The sequence below is a fragment of the Amblyomma maculatum genome, chromosome 2, assembly GCF_055883805.1.
Source record: "Amblyomma maculatum isolate TAMU_Amacu chromosome 2, ASM5588380v1, whole genome shotgun sequence".
Taxonomy (NCBI): domain Eukaryota; kingdom Metazoa; phylum Arthropoda; class Arachnida; order Ixodida; family Ixodidae; genus Amblyomma; species Amblyomma maculatum.
In genome coordinates this window covers 167,188,789-167,205,207 of record NC_139345.1, presented here as the reverse complement: position 1 = coordinate 167,205,207, position 16,419 = coordinate 167,188,789, and the positions used below count along the sequence as shown (strand labels likewise).

The 16,419-nt window shown below is 44.9% G+C and overlaps 1 protein-coding gene across 1 annotated transcript; it reads left to right on the top strand.

The window, feature by feature from the left end:
• The first annotated feature begins 3,051 nt into the window (after positions 1 to 3,051).
• On the top strand, positions 3,052 to 6,150 carry LOC146200375 (uncharacterized). The gene is made up of 3 exons (XM_084592338.1): positions 3,052 to 3,063; positions 4,850 to 4,996; positions 5,566 to 6,150. The coding sequence occupies exons 1-3, from the start codon at positions 3,052 to 3,054 to the stop codon at positions 6,148 to 6,150; spliced, it is 744 nt and encodes a 247-aa protein (XP_084448464.1).
• Positions 6,151 to 16,419: the final 10,269 nt, after the last annotated feature.

Below are 16,419 nucleotides of genomic sequence, written 5' to 3'. Positions count from 1 at the left end.
TTCACGGGAGTCATTTATTTTTCACTTGACAAGTTGACCCACTCCAGTATTTTCTGCCAAGAAAACCACATGGCCAGTCACAATGTATGGATGCGAGAGTTGGACTGTGAAGAAGGCTGACCGCCGAAGAATTGACGCGTTTGAATTGTGGTGCTTGCGGAGACTCTTGAGAGTTCCTTGGACTGCCAGAAGATCAAATCAATCGATATTGTCGACCATAAACCCTGGCACGTTGGAGGGTCATATTCTAAAGTTAAAGCTCAGCTAATTTGGTCATCTGATGAGAAGAGAGGAGTCGCCGGAGAAAGTTTTGATGTTGGGAAAGGTTGAGGGTTTCCGGAGAAGGGGTAGATCGCGAACACGATGGTTAGATCGCATCCTCGAGGAGCTGCAGATGTAGTTATGTGATGTTAGGAAGATAGTGACAGACCGGAAAGCGTGGCGTGATATGGTCCATAGGGTCACGAAGAGTCGGACACGACTCAACTGAACTGCACCGACAAGGTGATGCTTAGATATATCTGTAAAATCATTCATTTGTTTTACTGATATCCTTTTCTTACTGCGAAATGTGTACTCCAATTTTACTTCAGCCTATATCACATGTTTGAAATATTCTAGAGCTAAACTTGACTGGGACAAGATGGATAAGAGGCACGTGTGTATACGTATAGGGCCATCAAGAACTTGAGTTCAAAAGACCGTGCGAGCTCATCTAAGTTTCGTTTTGAGCACTGGCATAAATAAGCTTTGATTTCAGCACATTCTTGAGGTAATTGAATGGCACCTAATTCTTTGAATAATATATTATTAATTCAGCTAATTTTGGATTTGACGTGTTATGTACAGTCGTGGTCAGAAGTCCTGAAGCGAAATGATTTTTGTCTCAGCCGCAAAATGAAGCCGTACGGTGTCATTAAAGAATGAAATGCCATGAAATGCTATCAGACCGTTTCTGGCTGTGGTAATAAATCATTTCGAGGCATTTTAAATGTCTTTAGGCCTTGATGGCGTGAGGGTTCATTTTGCGGCTGAGACTATAATCCTTAGGCTTCAGGACTTTTGATCACTTCATGCTGCTCTGATAACAGGCGAGGTGTGATACGCATTCAAGCCCTTCACCAAATGAGCGTCCTGCAAGTGAGCTTTGTCGCCAGAAAATTACAGCTTTATTTGAGAATATATCAAAAAGAAAGGTGCCGGCTTGATCAGTTAACCGCGCAGTTGTCAGAGATCTGTCGCCGACGAAACTATACCGATTCTGTGACATTATTCAAGGGTGACAAGCGGCAACGCTAAAGTGAGCGGCCGCATAGGCGAGCGTGATCACACAACGGACCCAATTTCCGTAACACGTGCTGTACAAGATCGGGGGCAGTCACGCGCTGCGCAGATCTCGAGACGCCTGCCTGACGCGGCGAAGAATTAAGCCGATCGTTGTAGAGTGCTCCCTTACGCGCATTTGAGGAGTACGTTCTTAGCAGAACTAGCTTAAAAAGCGCTATGATCAAGCTGTCACAAACTAGGAGTTGTTTATACGTGCGTCGGTCGAATTCTGTACGTGACGCGAGACGTCGAGCTCCGTACGCATTGTTGTTCACTCGTACTTATCCGTAGGTGTTCCGTCCCTTAAGAAGGTAAGTAGAAGGCAGTTGATACCTGGAAAGCAATCGTACGACAAAAACTGACGAGACTACATGTAGACGGCACTTTCAATGAGTTCCGCGGAGATTGAAAGTGCATCGATTATCTGGCGCCGATCGCTGGATCACGAAGTAAATACATGAAGCAATGTGCCACTCTGCTGCGGAACGGCTGCAGAATCGGTTTGCCGTTGTTTTTTTTTTTTTTTTTTTCGCGGTGCTACGAGCGCTTTGCTAGCGGGTAGGGGCGTCTGCTACTGAACTTCTTTGGCGCGGTTGCATGGTTTTGCCGCCAGGTGCCGCATGGGTTGCTGGCATCGCGAATATGTATTGTGGTTCATGAAACAAAGAATTGCCTGATGATTCGAACAAAATATACAATCTCTTAAAATTGGAGCTGTGAAGATGGAGTCTACATTATACCGACGCCGTTAACCGAAGAAGCTGCAGATTTCCGCCGCAGTCTTATTAGCAGCATATTTGTATCCTATCTGTGTAAGTGACAAGAAATGACACAATAACAATCGCGTTCAATATACATTGAGTTAGACATAGAGCGATGCGCTTTTACGCATTATACGGAGCTGTATAGACCACGTTATTTCGTCTAATTATTATTCTTTGACGTTGCCTAAACACAGTACATCACCAGACAAAGGCAAATGCTGACCAATACACCATTTAAATGCACGCGCTATTCTTGAATGTTGTTTGTGTAAGTGGCCTGAAATGATAAAATAATTGTAAGGTATCCTAATCTACGCAAGAAGATCGAGGTCTTGTCATTTTTACAGAATGCAATGCACCGCAAGGTAACATCCATTGTAAAAACATTAATTGTGGCAAAATAAGGGCATAGCAGTGAAGAAACAAACCACATGTCAACGGAAAGCAGCGATAGTAGATCCCCGTTAGCAAATTAGTTCTTCGTTCAGTAGATGTCTGGACAACTCAATGTCAAGCAGACTGATGTAACATAAGCAATAACAATAGCGAAAGGCCTCTCTTCAGTAGTAGTAATATTAAAGAAAAAAACGAGCACGCAGTGGTATCTCTCAAGGCTGCTGGCAAAATCAGTGAAGGCGTGAAACATTTTCACGCATGTTGAGGTGACTCACGCGCGGCATGTGTGCTCAAAGAGTTACGCGTAAAAGACCGCCCACGCAATAGCGCGACTGTGGAAGGATCTTTCAAAATGAGAAAACAGGGAGAGCAGCACTGAAGAGAGTGAACTCGTATTCATTTATTTATATTTTCTGATGCTTATGTCACCGACACGCGTCAAATGCCTCAGCTCGGCAGTATAAAAGTTCGCGGACGAAGTGAAGACGCCACCACAAGACATTTGTCTCTGCCTTGCTCTCAACCCCTGGAACTGCAGCTCCGCTTGGCGTCTTTTGCAGCCGCTATGATTTCAAAGGTGAGGAATGGCAACTCAACCAGAGTTTGAAAACAGATGTGAACCAAACAAGCCTTATCACGTATCCAAGCTTATATTATCCTGTGCGGTCAATATCGTAGGCACCCTAACACCTTCATGTAATTAACAAGTACGAGAGTAAGCGCCGACCCACAAGGAAAATGCGCAGATGGATTCAAAAGAAGACCGCTCTTTCTAGAGCAGGTTAGAAAAGGGTTGCTTTAGATTGTGGTAAAGTAATTACTACAAAACGTACAGAAGAAATTCTAAACATGAGGTAATTCCGTAAAAAAGGAAAGATTTGTTTGGTTTGGTTTGTAGGATTTAATGTCCCAAAGGAACTCAGGCTATTACAAACGCCGTAGTTTGTCTAATTCCTTTTGAGCTAACGGTTACCTGCGCAGACAAGAAGTCAGAGGTGAATATTGTTTTCTAGCTTCTATATTTTTGAAGCGGTATTTGTCGGCTCCAGAGGTTCAGAACAGAACTAACTTAACTAAAGTCTCGTTTACCTTTTTACCGGCAAAATGCTCACTTCTGAAGTGCTGTTATGATGTCATGGTATGATAACTCGCATGATCGACCTAGTTCCGACATTAGCAGCTTCGGGCATTGAGACAAGAAGCGCGATATAACAGGAGCGGATGCACTACCCGGTGTCGGCTACGCGACTCAACCAGAGTTTGAAAACAGATGTGAACCAAACAAGCCCTCTCACGTATCCAAGCTTATACTATCCTGCGCGGTCAATATCGCAGGCAACATTGACACTTTCTTGTGATGAACAAGTAGGAGAGTAAGCGCCGACCCACAAGGAAAATGCGCTGATGGAATCAAAAGAGGAGCACTCTTTTTAGAGCAGGTCATGAAAAGTGGTGCTTTAGATTGTGGTAAAGCAATTACTACAAAGAGTACAGAAGAAATTCTAAACATGAGGTAATTTCGTAAAAAATGAAATGATTTGTTTGGTTTGGTTTGTCGGATTTAATGCCCCAAAGCAACTCAGGCTACCACAACGCTGTATTTTGTCTAATTCTTTTTGAGCTAACGGTTGCCTGCGCAGACAAGAGGTAGGAAGCGAATATTGTTTCCTAGCTTCTATATTTCTGAAGCTGTATTTGTCGGCTCCAAAGCTTCGGAACTGAACTAACCTGACTAAAGTCTCTATTGACTTTTTACCGGAAACATGCTCACTTCTGATGTGCTTTTGTGTCATGGTACGTTAGCTTTCTCATTAATTTGTTTTGATTCTCAGGGCAAATTAGAATTCAAGCGATAACTCACAGGATAGGCCTAGTTCCGACATTTATTGTGCCAGTTTAAACCTACGGTTGTGGATCTCTAATAGGAGCAGCCTCGGGCATTGAGAAAAGAAGCGCAATATAACAGGAGCGGAAGCCCTACCGGAACGCAAGTATATATAACAAAAATCTAGCACATGATGCCCTCAGAACTGTCCTTGCGGGCCTTGCCTGCGCAGTTCGGTGCTTATGATTGAAATGTGCTGGGGCGGAGTATAACGTAAAATGTTGGTATTAAGAGGCTCTCATGCGCAGGAACAAAAGCTCCTTGAACAGACCGTAAATTTGACGTGGGTTAGGAAAATAGCTCGGCTCGTGCAGAAAGCTCAATCTAATATAGCATACGTTACTGAGCAGTCTCACGATAATGTAGCACATAGCATTACCAATCAATTTCATAGTGTTCTGAGAAACTTGACGCCATCCGTCTAATAAGCCTCCTTGCCCGGAGTTGATAAACTTCCAATTATCGGGACTTTTTTCAGGTACAACTCCTGGTCGCCTTCCTGGCGGCGAAAGCGTACGGGCTTCATGATCACCACACAGCGGTCGGGTACCCTGGAGCGGGCTACGGCGGCTATGCAGCTCCGGTAGCGGCTACTCCTTATCGGGGATACGCAGACGTATCCTCTGTAAGTGAATTATACTTGTGCAAGATTACTAAATTTATTGATTTTGACCATCACTTAGATCGCTTTCGATTTATTGCTTTATCGATTGAGAATGATTTGTTCCTGTTGTGGGCGTGAACTAGAAGCTCTAATTATAATACCAGTTCAAATAATCAGGAGAAATTAGAAACATATTCTGCATTCTTTCTTATGGTCTGGGTAACTGCTCAATAGTTTTTTTTTTCCCAATTATTATTTTTTGGCTGTATGACAATACGGACACTGCCGACCTGCTTTATTTCATTCTGAAGGTAGCTACTATGGGTCAAAATTAAATTTCTTCAAGCCGTTTAGGACTGAAATTCTTTCCAAAAACCTGTCCGCCTCAGTGTATGATGGAAAAAGGCCAATCATCCATTCTTACATGATATGTTGGCCTGCAAATTATTCCCACCGGGTGGATGAGAGGAATAAACACAAAACTCTGAATTCACAGCAGAATAAGCCATTCGCTGCGCTCTAAAGCATCAAGTGAAATACTCGAGGCCCAATAATTGCCACTTTCTAACATTATCACCTGTCTTTTGCAGCCACCTCAGCCGTACAGCTTCGGCTATGACACGGTGGACGAGTACGGAAATCGCCAGTTCCGCAGTGAGCAGGGAGACTCCAACAATATGAAGACTGGATCGTACGGCTACCGTGACGTGAACGGCCTCTACCGGAGAGTGAACTACATCGCCGACGCCAACGGTTTCCGGGCCGCGGTGGACACGAACGAGCCAGGCACCGCACCGGGTGCCAGCGCCGACGTAGTCTTCAACGCCGCCCCGGTCGTCCCACCAGTTCCCGCTAGCGCAGCAGCCTCAAGGCCCGGGGTTGCTCCGATAGCGTACGGTGCCAGGGGTGTAGCAGGTGGTTACAGCGGTGCATACAGCGGGAACAGTAGATACGGATACGCACCGTACGGTGGCGCTGCAGCAGGCTACAGCCGCGTTCCCTACGCAGGCGTCGGCTACGCTTCAGGAGGCGGCGCCCTTGGTGGCTATGGCTACGGAGGGTACTCTCCCTACGGCTATGGTGGTGCTGGATATCAAGCTGGGCTCTACGCCGCAGCTGGATATGGGGGATCCGGGGGTTGGGCTGGTGGTCACCACGGGTACCGAAGGCGATAACATAAGGCCAGCGCCTGCTTGAAAGCTGTATGTTAGGAGATCAAAATATAGAAACCATGAAACATCGTAGCCTTACCACGAAACCTCTTCAGTGATCGTTAGAGCGTGGGCTACAGAAAATAAATGTGTGAATTTTCTACTGGACTGGTCTTGCGAGTCTCCGTGCATTTATTGGCCAACACGTGGTAGTAAAAATGATTTTTCTATACACAATCTATGCTTTTTTACAGATTTTTGCTGAATGTAACTCCCGTACAATGGACATCATAGGAAAATATGAGCCTATTGCGCAGTCGTGAGCTTTCTCCCACAAAAAAAAAATAAAATATAAATGGTTTTGCCTAGCAGTTGAGCAACAAACAGACCTCGAGAAAGCAACACCTTTATTTGCTGTTAGCAATAGAAATGCGCTATAGCAGCAGACATAACACAAACCTCGATAAGAGACAATTGCGGCACCAGCCATCTTAACTGAGTCTGACCGCGAAGCTGGAGCAGCGTAGAAGCTGCCTGAGAACACATTTCGGTGCATTGTTCCGAACAGCAACTCATTCGTATACTCATCTTAGTATCACCGAATCAGATCTGTCACTTTATGGCCTGCTCAGAGTATACACAACTCTGCAACGATGTAACAGCCTTGGTTGTGCAAAAAAAGAAAAAAGAAAAACACGCTCTCATCATGGCAGGCTGTGCAGTTAGCTTGCTCTTACCATCTACACTATATATTGTTAGGTTTGGGGTCGCGAGTGCCTGGGGTAGCGTACCGCTGCCAGCAGTTATTACGTGCGGCGCGCGACCCCTCGGTAGCGTTGGCCTGGCGGCTCCGTGGACGGCGGACGGCATCAAAGGTGCCAGCAAAGACGAGGCGTCTTTTAACGAAACAACCTTTACTGCAACATCATGAAGAAACGGGCAGTGAAGCTGACCCGGAGAGATTACAGACACTCTCACACTGCTGGTGTCTAGCGTCGTGCCAACGGCGCGTCAAAGTAGTCTCTATCTCAGCGGAGTCTGCCGCTGCTTTATATAGGCATGCCAGTTCACAGGGAAAGGGTAAACCCTCACAGGAAATGGAGCGCCCAACGTGTCTGGGCAAGATGGGATGACTCAATCGCGGGTGGTCCGAACGCATCTCCTCCACCTCCTGCAGACGGGGGAGGGCGGCGCACTCTCCCACGAGCTCCAAGCTTGGCCGACGTTTGCACACACACGCACGCACACACATTTGGCGCGTGGCAGGATCACGTTGAGACACGCCACGGGAGGAAGCGTTGCGCGGCCGATAAACTGCGCCGAAATGGCCGATCCGCTCGCGGTTCTGCCTGTTGCTGTGCGGTGGCCGCATCAGCTGTCCCACTTCTCGGTGGAGAAACGTAACAATATTGAAAAATGATTCCGCGAACCCTGGCATGAAAGAAGTAACAGCGTATTTCTCCTTCTTGCTGACCAATTTCAAATAATTTATTCGTAGCTGTAATAAATTAATACGTATGGGAAATGTATGTCGCTGATTGCACCCCATGAGCTTTAAGGGGTAGTTTTTCTTCTATTATTTAAAGTCCATTATTTCACGATTATACTACTGTTTCACATTTATCAAAACAGATTAACCCCTATGCTTTCTTTGATGTCACTAGCAGTTGCTTCCCTTTGCATTTCATAGTGCACTCATCCTTTTCCATACGTTTGTGTGTCATCTATACAGTGTATACTATATACTTTGTTTTAATGGATATAGGCAACTCGCTATAGCTTATTCGAGTAGGTACGCGACAAAATAATGAACGGTGAACAACACCACAGCGTCTGATGAAGTATAGATGCTTTGGGTACGTTTTTTGATTGTCGTGCTTGTACTGGAACCTGAACGATAGTTAATGCAGAGGATTGCTGCTCACGCTCCGGAAATGTGGAAAAAATATTTCTTTCGCCTCGAAATTAATTGCCGCTCAGAGTGCAATGTAATATATTGAGCTCGTTGGTTTTGGACTTGCTTATTAACTCGCGTGAAGACGGCGCAGAGATGAAAGGACAAAACAGCGCTGTTTTGCGCATTAAGAAGCAGCTGTTACAAGGTTCTTTAGTGGATAGAAATGAAGGGTTTCTTTTGAGTTGTCGCGGCGAATCCCGCTGCGAAAGAGTCAGACTTAGTGTGTGTGTGTGTGTGTGTGTGTGTGTGTGTGTGTGTGTGTGTGTGTGTGTGTGTGTGTGTGTGTGTGTGTGTGTGTGTGTGTGTGTGTGTGTGTGTGTGTGTGTGTGTGTGTGTGTGTGTGTGTGTGTGTGTGTGTGTGTGTGTGTGTGTGTGTGTGTGTGTGTGTGTGTGTGTGTGTCTGTGTGTGTGTGTGTGTGTGTGTGTGTGTGTGTGTGTGTGTGTGTGTGTGTGTGTGTGTGTGTGTGTGTGTGTGTGTGTGTGTGTGTGTGTGTGTGTGTGTGTGTGTGTGCGCGTGACCGATAGAGAGCGAGAGAGAGATGAGAACTTTTTATTTAATTCAGGAAATGAAGGAGCTCCCGGGTCTCCATCGCTTTGGACGAAATACTCAAGCTGCGATCCTGTATGATTCTTTTAAAGGAAGCAAACGCCTCCTTTGTGTGCCTCGACTGTTGCTTCAACTTGGCGCAAGAATGTAACGGTGTTTGTTTTTCCCGCCCACTGGCATCTTGCGGAGGAAGGGATCAGTATTTGTTCTGAGGAATTTAGCAGTGGTGTTTTCTTCGTCATAGAAATTTTGCTAAATATGGTGCAACCTTACAGCGAAGGTTTCCAGGAAGCCACCTAATACACTTCTGCATTCGAACATCATAACTTTTTTAATTCATCCTCCAAAGGCACATTCTTTTTGAAATAAAGTTTTCTCTCTCTCTCCAAAGGCACCTTGTAGTGGCTCATTCTTTCCCATTAGGGAGAGAGAGTTTCAGTGCTTGTGATAACGGTTACGCGATCACGACTTAGAGTGTGTCCCGAACAGTGTAGAGAAAAGAATCTTCAATTGCATTGAAGAAACGGGTGTGGAAACACCAGAGTTTACATCCGAATAGGCTATGCTACTTCTCCCAGGCAACAAAAAGAAGCTGACAGGATTTGTCAGCAAAACATAACGCTTATTTGGGCATTGAAAGTTTCGGGTGTTTTAAAGTAAATATTGGATTAGGTTGCATATCTGGCAGCTGCATAGGGAATTCCCCTCCTATAATGACGAAATGAAACGTTAAACTTGAAATCAAGATGGTACGTGTAGCGAGTCAGTAGTTGAATTGCGAAAATACGTTCTCCTAAAATCGGAATTTATACATATACTAGCTATAAAGAGTAAACACTGTCAGCAGGTATCACATAAATAAAAATATTACGATTCACGCAGCCATATAAGAATAGAGAATCAATAGAAAATATGGGAATCAACTTGCTAATGCGACAAATGTAAGAAACGCGAGAAATTACACCCAAGTTTCGGAGTAGAAGACGCTTCTCACTGATTTAACTGCTACCGGTTTCCACAGAGCTTATGAATCCCAAAAAAAAAAAAAGATTTTTTTTTCGGAGGGTTTCATTGGGTATGTCAGCACATTTGTTTTGCAAATCGTTGACGTCGGTAGTAATCAGAGCCGAGGCATGCCCAGCGAATCTTCGGATTGCTAACGAAGTCGCGCCTAAAAATAACTTATTTATCTCCAGCCCACAAAGACTGATTCACATTTCGTGATATATAACAATTCCACTTAGGGAACTTGGGGTAGCTAGCTAGTACACACTTCTTGGGATCGTGCTCTCCTTTGTCAGCGCAACTTCGGCACTCACAAAGAACTGCTGAGGTAAGCGATGAAAGTGCATTTCAACCGCGTTCTTCTAAAATAAAAGTCGTGTAATTCGTATAAGGGAGCAATCTATGGCTGCAATTTGTTTGGTACTGCCTTTTTTTAAGGACAAACGTGGAAAATATCAATTCTATAAACATATCCATCCTATAACAGCATCCACCACAGTGACAATTTTTTTAACTAACGGGATACCGTTTAAGACCCCGTTCATCGAAAACCTGTCGTCGGCGGCCGTACGCCGGCATTGGCGTTGTAAGCGAAAACTCACGAGCATGGCACTTAATAGGCGGTGGCTGGTAGCTGACATGGCCGCCTACTAACTGGTCGTAGCGTTGCCTCATAATAAATTTGGGGGGAGCTGCCAAGTCCGGCCCATCCTTTCATATCGGAGTTTGATATCAGAATCAGCCTTCCAGGAGCGTTGCATTCCCGCCATCAGACACGTTCACGCGACTTGGCTAGAGCGGGGCTTTTGTACTGTCACGTGGTATAGTGAGAATACCGCAGGCGAAAAAAAGGCGAATAGCGTCGCCTTGAAAATTTTTTTTTATTCGGCTGCCTTGCGCCCACAATTAAAAAAAAAAACAGCGCGTTTGCGTTGAAAGCAGCAATCCTGCTCGTCGGTAGTCCAACTAAGAATGCCTGCTTAGCTTCTCAGGGCTCGATTTAAAGTCCAGAAAATAAACATCTAGATAAAGCCGCAAATGTGACCGGAACCAACTGGAACATTATGGAAACCAATGCGAGAGAAGAATGATAAAGCCGCTTCTCGTAACAACCAGCATGAACAAACAAATTGTTCTGTGCGCTATATTCACAGTGATAAGGAATTACCCCCAACTCTGCCCCCCCCTCCCCCCATCAGCAAAAAAAAAAAAAGAAACACCAGTATAAATCTTTGTTGTTTTGTATTGTACATGCACAAATAAGTGTCTCACCACGTTTGGCTGGCACCTGCGCAGTTGAAAAATTAATTATAATTTTTTATGACATGGAGCCGATTTGTCACCGAAAGCGCCTATACACTCCAATTTGAAGACGAAGCAGCATAGCGTGCAGGAAACTGAGCATGGAGTGTATCCTCAAGTAAGAACGCTTGTTTTAGAGCTGTCTATTCAAAAAGGAATAGCTATCGAAAGTACGGCTGACCATTAAAAATAAAAATAGAAATAAAAACCAAATTGGTCCGTGACAACAGAGCATTGGCTGGTAAACCAAATTTGTCCTCGTATGTGGCGTGCGTAAGCATTGCGTCGATCGGGATCGCTATGCAACACCGATACTTGTACGTATATATAACGAGGGCCGTGACGACATACAAGGCGCGAAAGACTGTCTTTTATGGGGTCAGTTTTGCGCATCCGACCCTTTCCGAAGTCGCATTGTTTATTTCGCGCTTGCAACCAAATAAAAACATCTCGCTTTATTAAGAGTTTGACAATCGACATATTCGTTGAAAACTGAGTTTTATATACTGGTATGAACGTCCACCATAAGTGCAACAATAGCATGTTGTGCTATCTGAACAAGGGAGCACGGCAGAGTGCAACCTCAAAAGCCGCAGGAAACGACCGGTCAGTAAACGAAGCTCTCTCGTATCAGTGAGAGTGTGATTGAGGTAATACAACGAGTCGTTTACTAATCAATACAGTGTGGCTTGCATCAGAACCTGAGGGACGAGATCGGCAGGAACTCCTGCCCTGTCTAGAAAGCGTAGACAAACATTCGCGCATGTTCAGTACATCCCATTACATGTAAACACTCGTCCGCTCATTGGAGCCGATTCAATACACGTTCATTTTGTCTGTTAGCGTTCTGCACAAGAGAGATACACATTTTTCGAACCAAGATATCACATCCTGCAGCACAATCGCAGCGAGCTCAAACGATGTGGCCGTAACAACGGCAAACCAGACGAGCTGTATGACCAGATACACTTTTGAGCCCTGATTTTCTGTACGTATGCTGCGTCGTTTGATCAATTACTTTAACAGAACGATCGCTGTTATTTTTCTTTTTCATTTAAACTGCCTTTGTTTTCCAATCTCTTGTAATAAGTTCTCATGGCGAGCGCCTCGATCCAATATATGAGACATTGTGCGCCACCGGTCTTTACACCGTGCCAGCGCCAGTCTCTAACAGGTATATCGCTTCATCGGGCGAATTAATAAGACCTTTATGTAAAGTCGCTAACGGTCCCGTATCGCAGAACATTCGGCGTCGTAGTCGTTAGCAGCGAACGAAAACTCTGTATGGAAAATTCAGGAGTAGTTTGAAAAGTTCAGAATAACGCTAAAGTTTTCAAGGAAGTTCCTTAACTGGAGGAAGGTGATTGAGCGGAATGAAAACTGAGTCAATTTTGAGTGGAGGTGTAAGTCCAACCCAGGACTTCTGTGTTGCGAGACAGATACACGCTCATAGGGCACGAAAGCTCGCTGGTTCCAGCTGAATATAGCTAGACCTACTGAATTCGCCATGAGAACGGGGTTTGACGACGCAATCGCGTTCTGATATTCTTTAACTAGAGTACGCAGACTTCCGCTAAGGGATAGCGATTGCTGTAGAATAGCGTGTTTCATTGTGCGCATGCGCCAAGCGCTATTTCAGCCCGAGCGTTCACGTACGACCGCGTCACGTAATAGTGCCCACAAAATAAAAAGGAGCACACGAACGAAGAAAATTTCATTTCGCAGTGCGCCGTGCAAGCGGTTACGCATGCGTATAGCTTGAGTGCATGTCGGACACAGGGAGGTTCTGCTTGACACCATTGGAGTTCGCCTCATCACAAACCCGGACGAAGGAGAGCATGGTTTGCACAAGCCCATGCTCCGTTTTATTTTGGGGGCCCTAAATGTGTGTCGAATTTGGTGCAAGTACTCTTGCTGGATGCGAGGATAAATAGCGGCCTCAACATGACGGCGCCCAAAGTCACCTGCCTCGGAGAGGATTCGTCAATGTTATTTTTTTTTCATATTCATTGCCTTTAAATTATTTAAATGACATTCGCTTTACTTCCTATCGCCGACACGCAGAACGAATGAGGGATAAACTTGCCTTATTTTCGATTCTGTGCGACGACTCCGCCGTTCCTAACCCTAGCAACGTGCATCATTTTGTTGACATGGCTTGGATTGCATTGAACTGGCTACTGTCCTAGAGCGACTTGGCTGGATTTGGCTTCCGATTAAAAAACAGAAAGCCTCAATGTGTTTCTTTATTTAGATTCTAGATGTAACCACTCCAGTTTACGTTCGTGTTTTCGTACGGTCAACTAAAAGCGCCGATGCGACACACGGAGTGACGTATTCCAAATTGCTGGCCTTTCTCGTACGTAAGCGTCCACACGCTATACTAAATATCTTTATTAATAGGCGATGCCTAAATTAGTGCTCCTATGTTTCAAGCATCCCTCATGGGAGCCAGGTTGCATATAGGCACCATCCATATTTCTATGATAGGAGTAGAGCTTTTCTTTACTCCTGTTTTACTCCTTTTTTACTTCCTTTTTGCCTTTTATGCTCCTGCTGCCAGGCCTGTCCGATATAGTGGCGCAGTAGTTTTGTTTTAGGCATGTTATTCTAGCATTTCTCTTACCGAGCCTTTTCGGAATTAATATAACCTGCTGTAGCAACAGACATCTTTTGCATCAGTCTTTGTTCTCTAGAAAATTTCTCTTTCTTTTGTTTCGTCTAGGCTATCATTTTTATTGACTTCCTCTCTCCCTGGTGTTGAGTTTATCAGCACTTTCTCTGATTTTTGTTTCATTCTTCCGCCCCTTACTAGAGAATTGTTCTCTTTTTTTCCACCCCATTTTATTCCTATTTAATTTCTATTTGCTGCTGACTAACGAAGCGAAAAAACATTCCCCACGTAAGCTACCATGAATTTTCTCTACAGACACCTAGGAAGAATGGCTAGTCTAAGGCCTCCTTTTTCGTAACCTCTGTTGAAAAGAAGTTCCTTTCACGAGAGATCTGTGGGAATTTTGCTTAAGGGAATTCGGAAAGACGACCACGCCCGAATCGAGAAAATGTCGTGTGGGAGCAATACCTCTCGCTTGCCCACCTCAAATATCCCTGCCAAGCAAGCCTGTCCCGTTTCACGACTTTTCAAGGCCCGCTTTTTTAATAGTGCAGGACGTCGCTTTGTTCCTCGCAGCTAGAGCTAGATTATTTAAACGACGGCATAGAATTTGCGTAACTCTTCAAGCCCCTGAATTTCGTGATGCATGTTAATTACTTTCAACAGCGTTTTCTGATTGTGCATGGATGAGAAAAACGTTTCGCTGGTGAAATATTTCCCTATGAAAGCTCATCGCAGAGTTAGCGTCGTCTTACATGCACGTGCTAGCTGCTGCCCTATATGCAGACAGCACATTTCCAGATATTCATACTTAAGTCACTTTTGCAAGAGTCACTTATTTCTCTTTGTACATAAATTCAAGTGCACTCTTTCGTCTAATCCTTGAGCCTCATTTATGGAACAACCATGCAGCAAACATCTGTCGATTTTTCTACAGCTACATTTCCGTTCGATTTTGCAAATCCGCATATGCTCCTCACCTATCTAGACGAAGTGACACATTTTGGGCCCGATATTAACATTACTCGTCGTCCAGAATCAGATTCATTGGCGTTAGCGCAGATATAACTGTTGGTTGTCCTCCAAGTGTTGTTCGAAAACGTTCCCGGCTTTTTGCTTGTTAATTTTGTCCCGTATGTAATCCTTTGTTTTTAATAATGCACTGCATGATAGGCGTCGCGTACGCTGGTGAATTGTTTTTTGTTTGCTCTTTCCGTCTTTATTATTCGTGTGGACGTGCGCAAAGTAAGCGTTTGTGTAAATACTCATTGCAACCATTGGATTGAGAGGTTTGGTGCAATGGTGTCACCAAACGCGGGCCGAGCGCTCTGGTTTCTGCGTGCTAGCGGAACGTTCAAATTGTCTATACTTAAAGGGTACTTAGCGTTGCTTCTACGTTCTTTTCAACCCTCTGTTGCGGCCGCTGCTCGTCCTACCAGTGAAGCAGTGCTATTTACCTTATACATAATCAGACAGATATGAAGGACCGGGAGACCTGGTACCGAATTGCTAGACAAACTTACACCAGACAACGGTCAAGCATCGAACCAGCAAGCTCAAGACAAGGCAGTTTCATTACAATGTATGGTATGTCGTGGTGCATAGGTGCACACAACAACCATTCTATTGTCACAGATGATGAGCAGTTAAATGCCCGCAAAATGTCCTCACATAAAATGCAGAAAACGAAAGCTTAAAAGGTTTTTCTTTCATTTCAGGGAACGAAGAGCGCTCATGGGCGGGCGTGTTGTTCATGACATCACACCCTTAAGTTCCCCGGAGAAATCGCGATTACGATGAAAGATATAAGAAAGCATACCTGGCGTGAGGTTTACACAGACTTTCAGAAGACCTTGAAGATGCTTAAACACAAAGTGAAAGTTTTAGTAAAATAAGGAGAGGTGAAACTCCGGTTTTGCCTGTTTAGCCATGAACGAATTCAGAGCGACTTGACCTGTAGCAAAACTTGCCACTCCTATCCGTTCTGATAGATACAATCGGGAGAACAGAATATAACATTTTCGCGCTTTCTCGGCTCTGTTGACAACGCGATCTACAGAGAGACCGGTAATTATTGTCAAGCTAACGGTGCGAAGAATGACAGAGGTTTCAGCGAGGCACCAAATATATTATGTCTGCGAGGGTGAAGGATTTGCCGATTCAGCCAGAATAAGCAGTCAGATGGCAAGGCGGCGTTATAAAGCATGCGTTCGCTCATATTTCACGCGGCGTGTTTTTAAGCTTATCAAATCTAAACTGAATCATTTTATTGTTTCAGGAGCTCTGTGCCCGTACCAACTCAACGATTGCAACGCTGCTTAATACAAATTACGATGTAAAGACGCCAGAACAAAGGCTAGCCGATAAATGTTTCACCTTTCCAGGGAGCCTAAATAGGGGGCCTGAATAGGAGGCCTGGGCTCCGAAAAATCAAAGATGGAAGAATACTTGACCAGTAAGGCCTCCAAAGCGTCGCCCTGGTTCCTGGTTAGAGAGCGGCTGATCATCTGATGCAGTTGTGAGTCAGGGGCTGGAGCGGCAGCACTGTCGCCAGGTGCATCAGTAACCAAAGCCACCGACGGAGAGTCGTCTTGGCTGCACGTCGCAATCTTCATATTGACAGGCAAAACTACTGGTTGCGAAGAACAATTAATGGCCCACAGCCGTGAGCAGCCCTTGACCACCGACAGTAGGCAATGAGGAACCAGAATGTATTTCTTTGCACAGTTAGAATAAAGCTGTGCCACTGTAGCGTCGAAGGTGTCGGAAGCACGACTGTGACACAAAACTGGGACGCACACCATAGACAGGGCTGGCACATTGGTATCCTCTGTTACGCAGAACACATTCTAATGCATTTGTGGCTTC

Excerpts from the sequence above, each read along its gene's own strand:
- LOC146200375 (XM_084592338.1), top strand. Across the intron at positions 4,997-5,565 it reads GATACGCAGACGTATCCTCT|CCACCTCAGCCGTACAGCTT; the intron begins GTAAGTGAATTA and ends TGTCTTTTGCAG.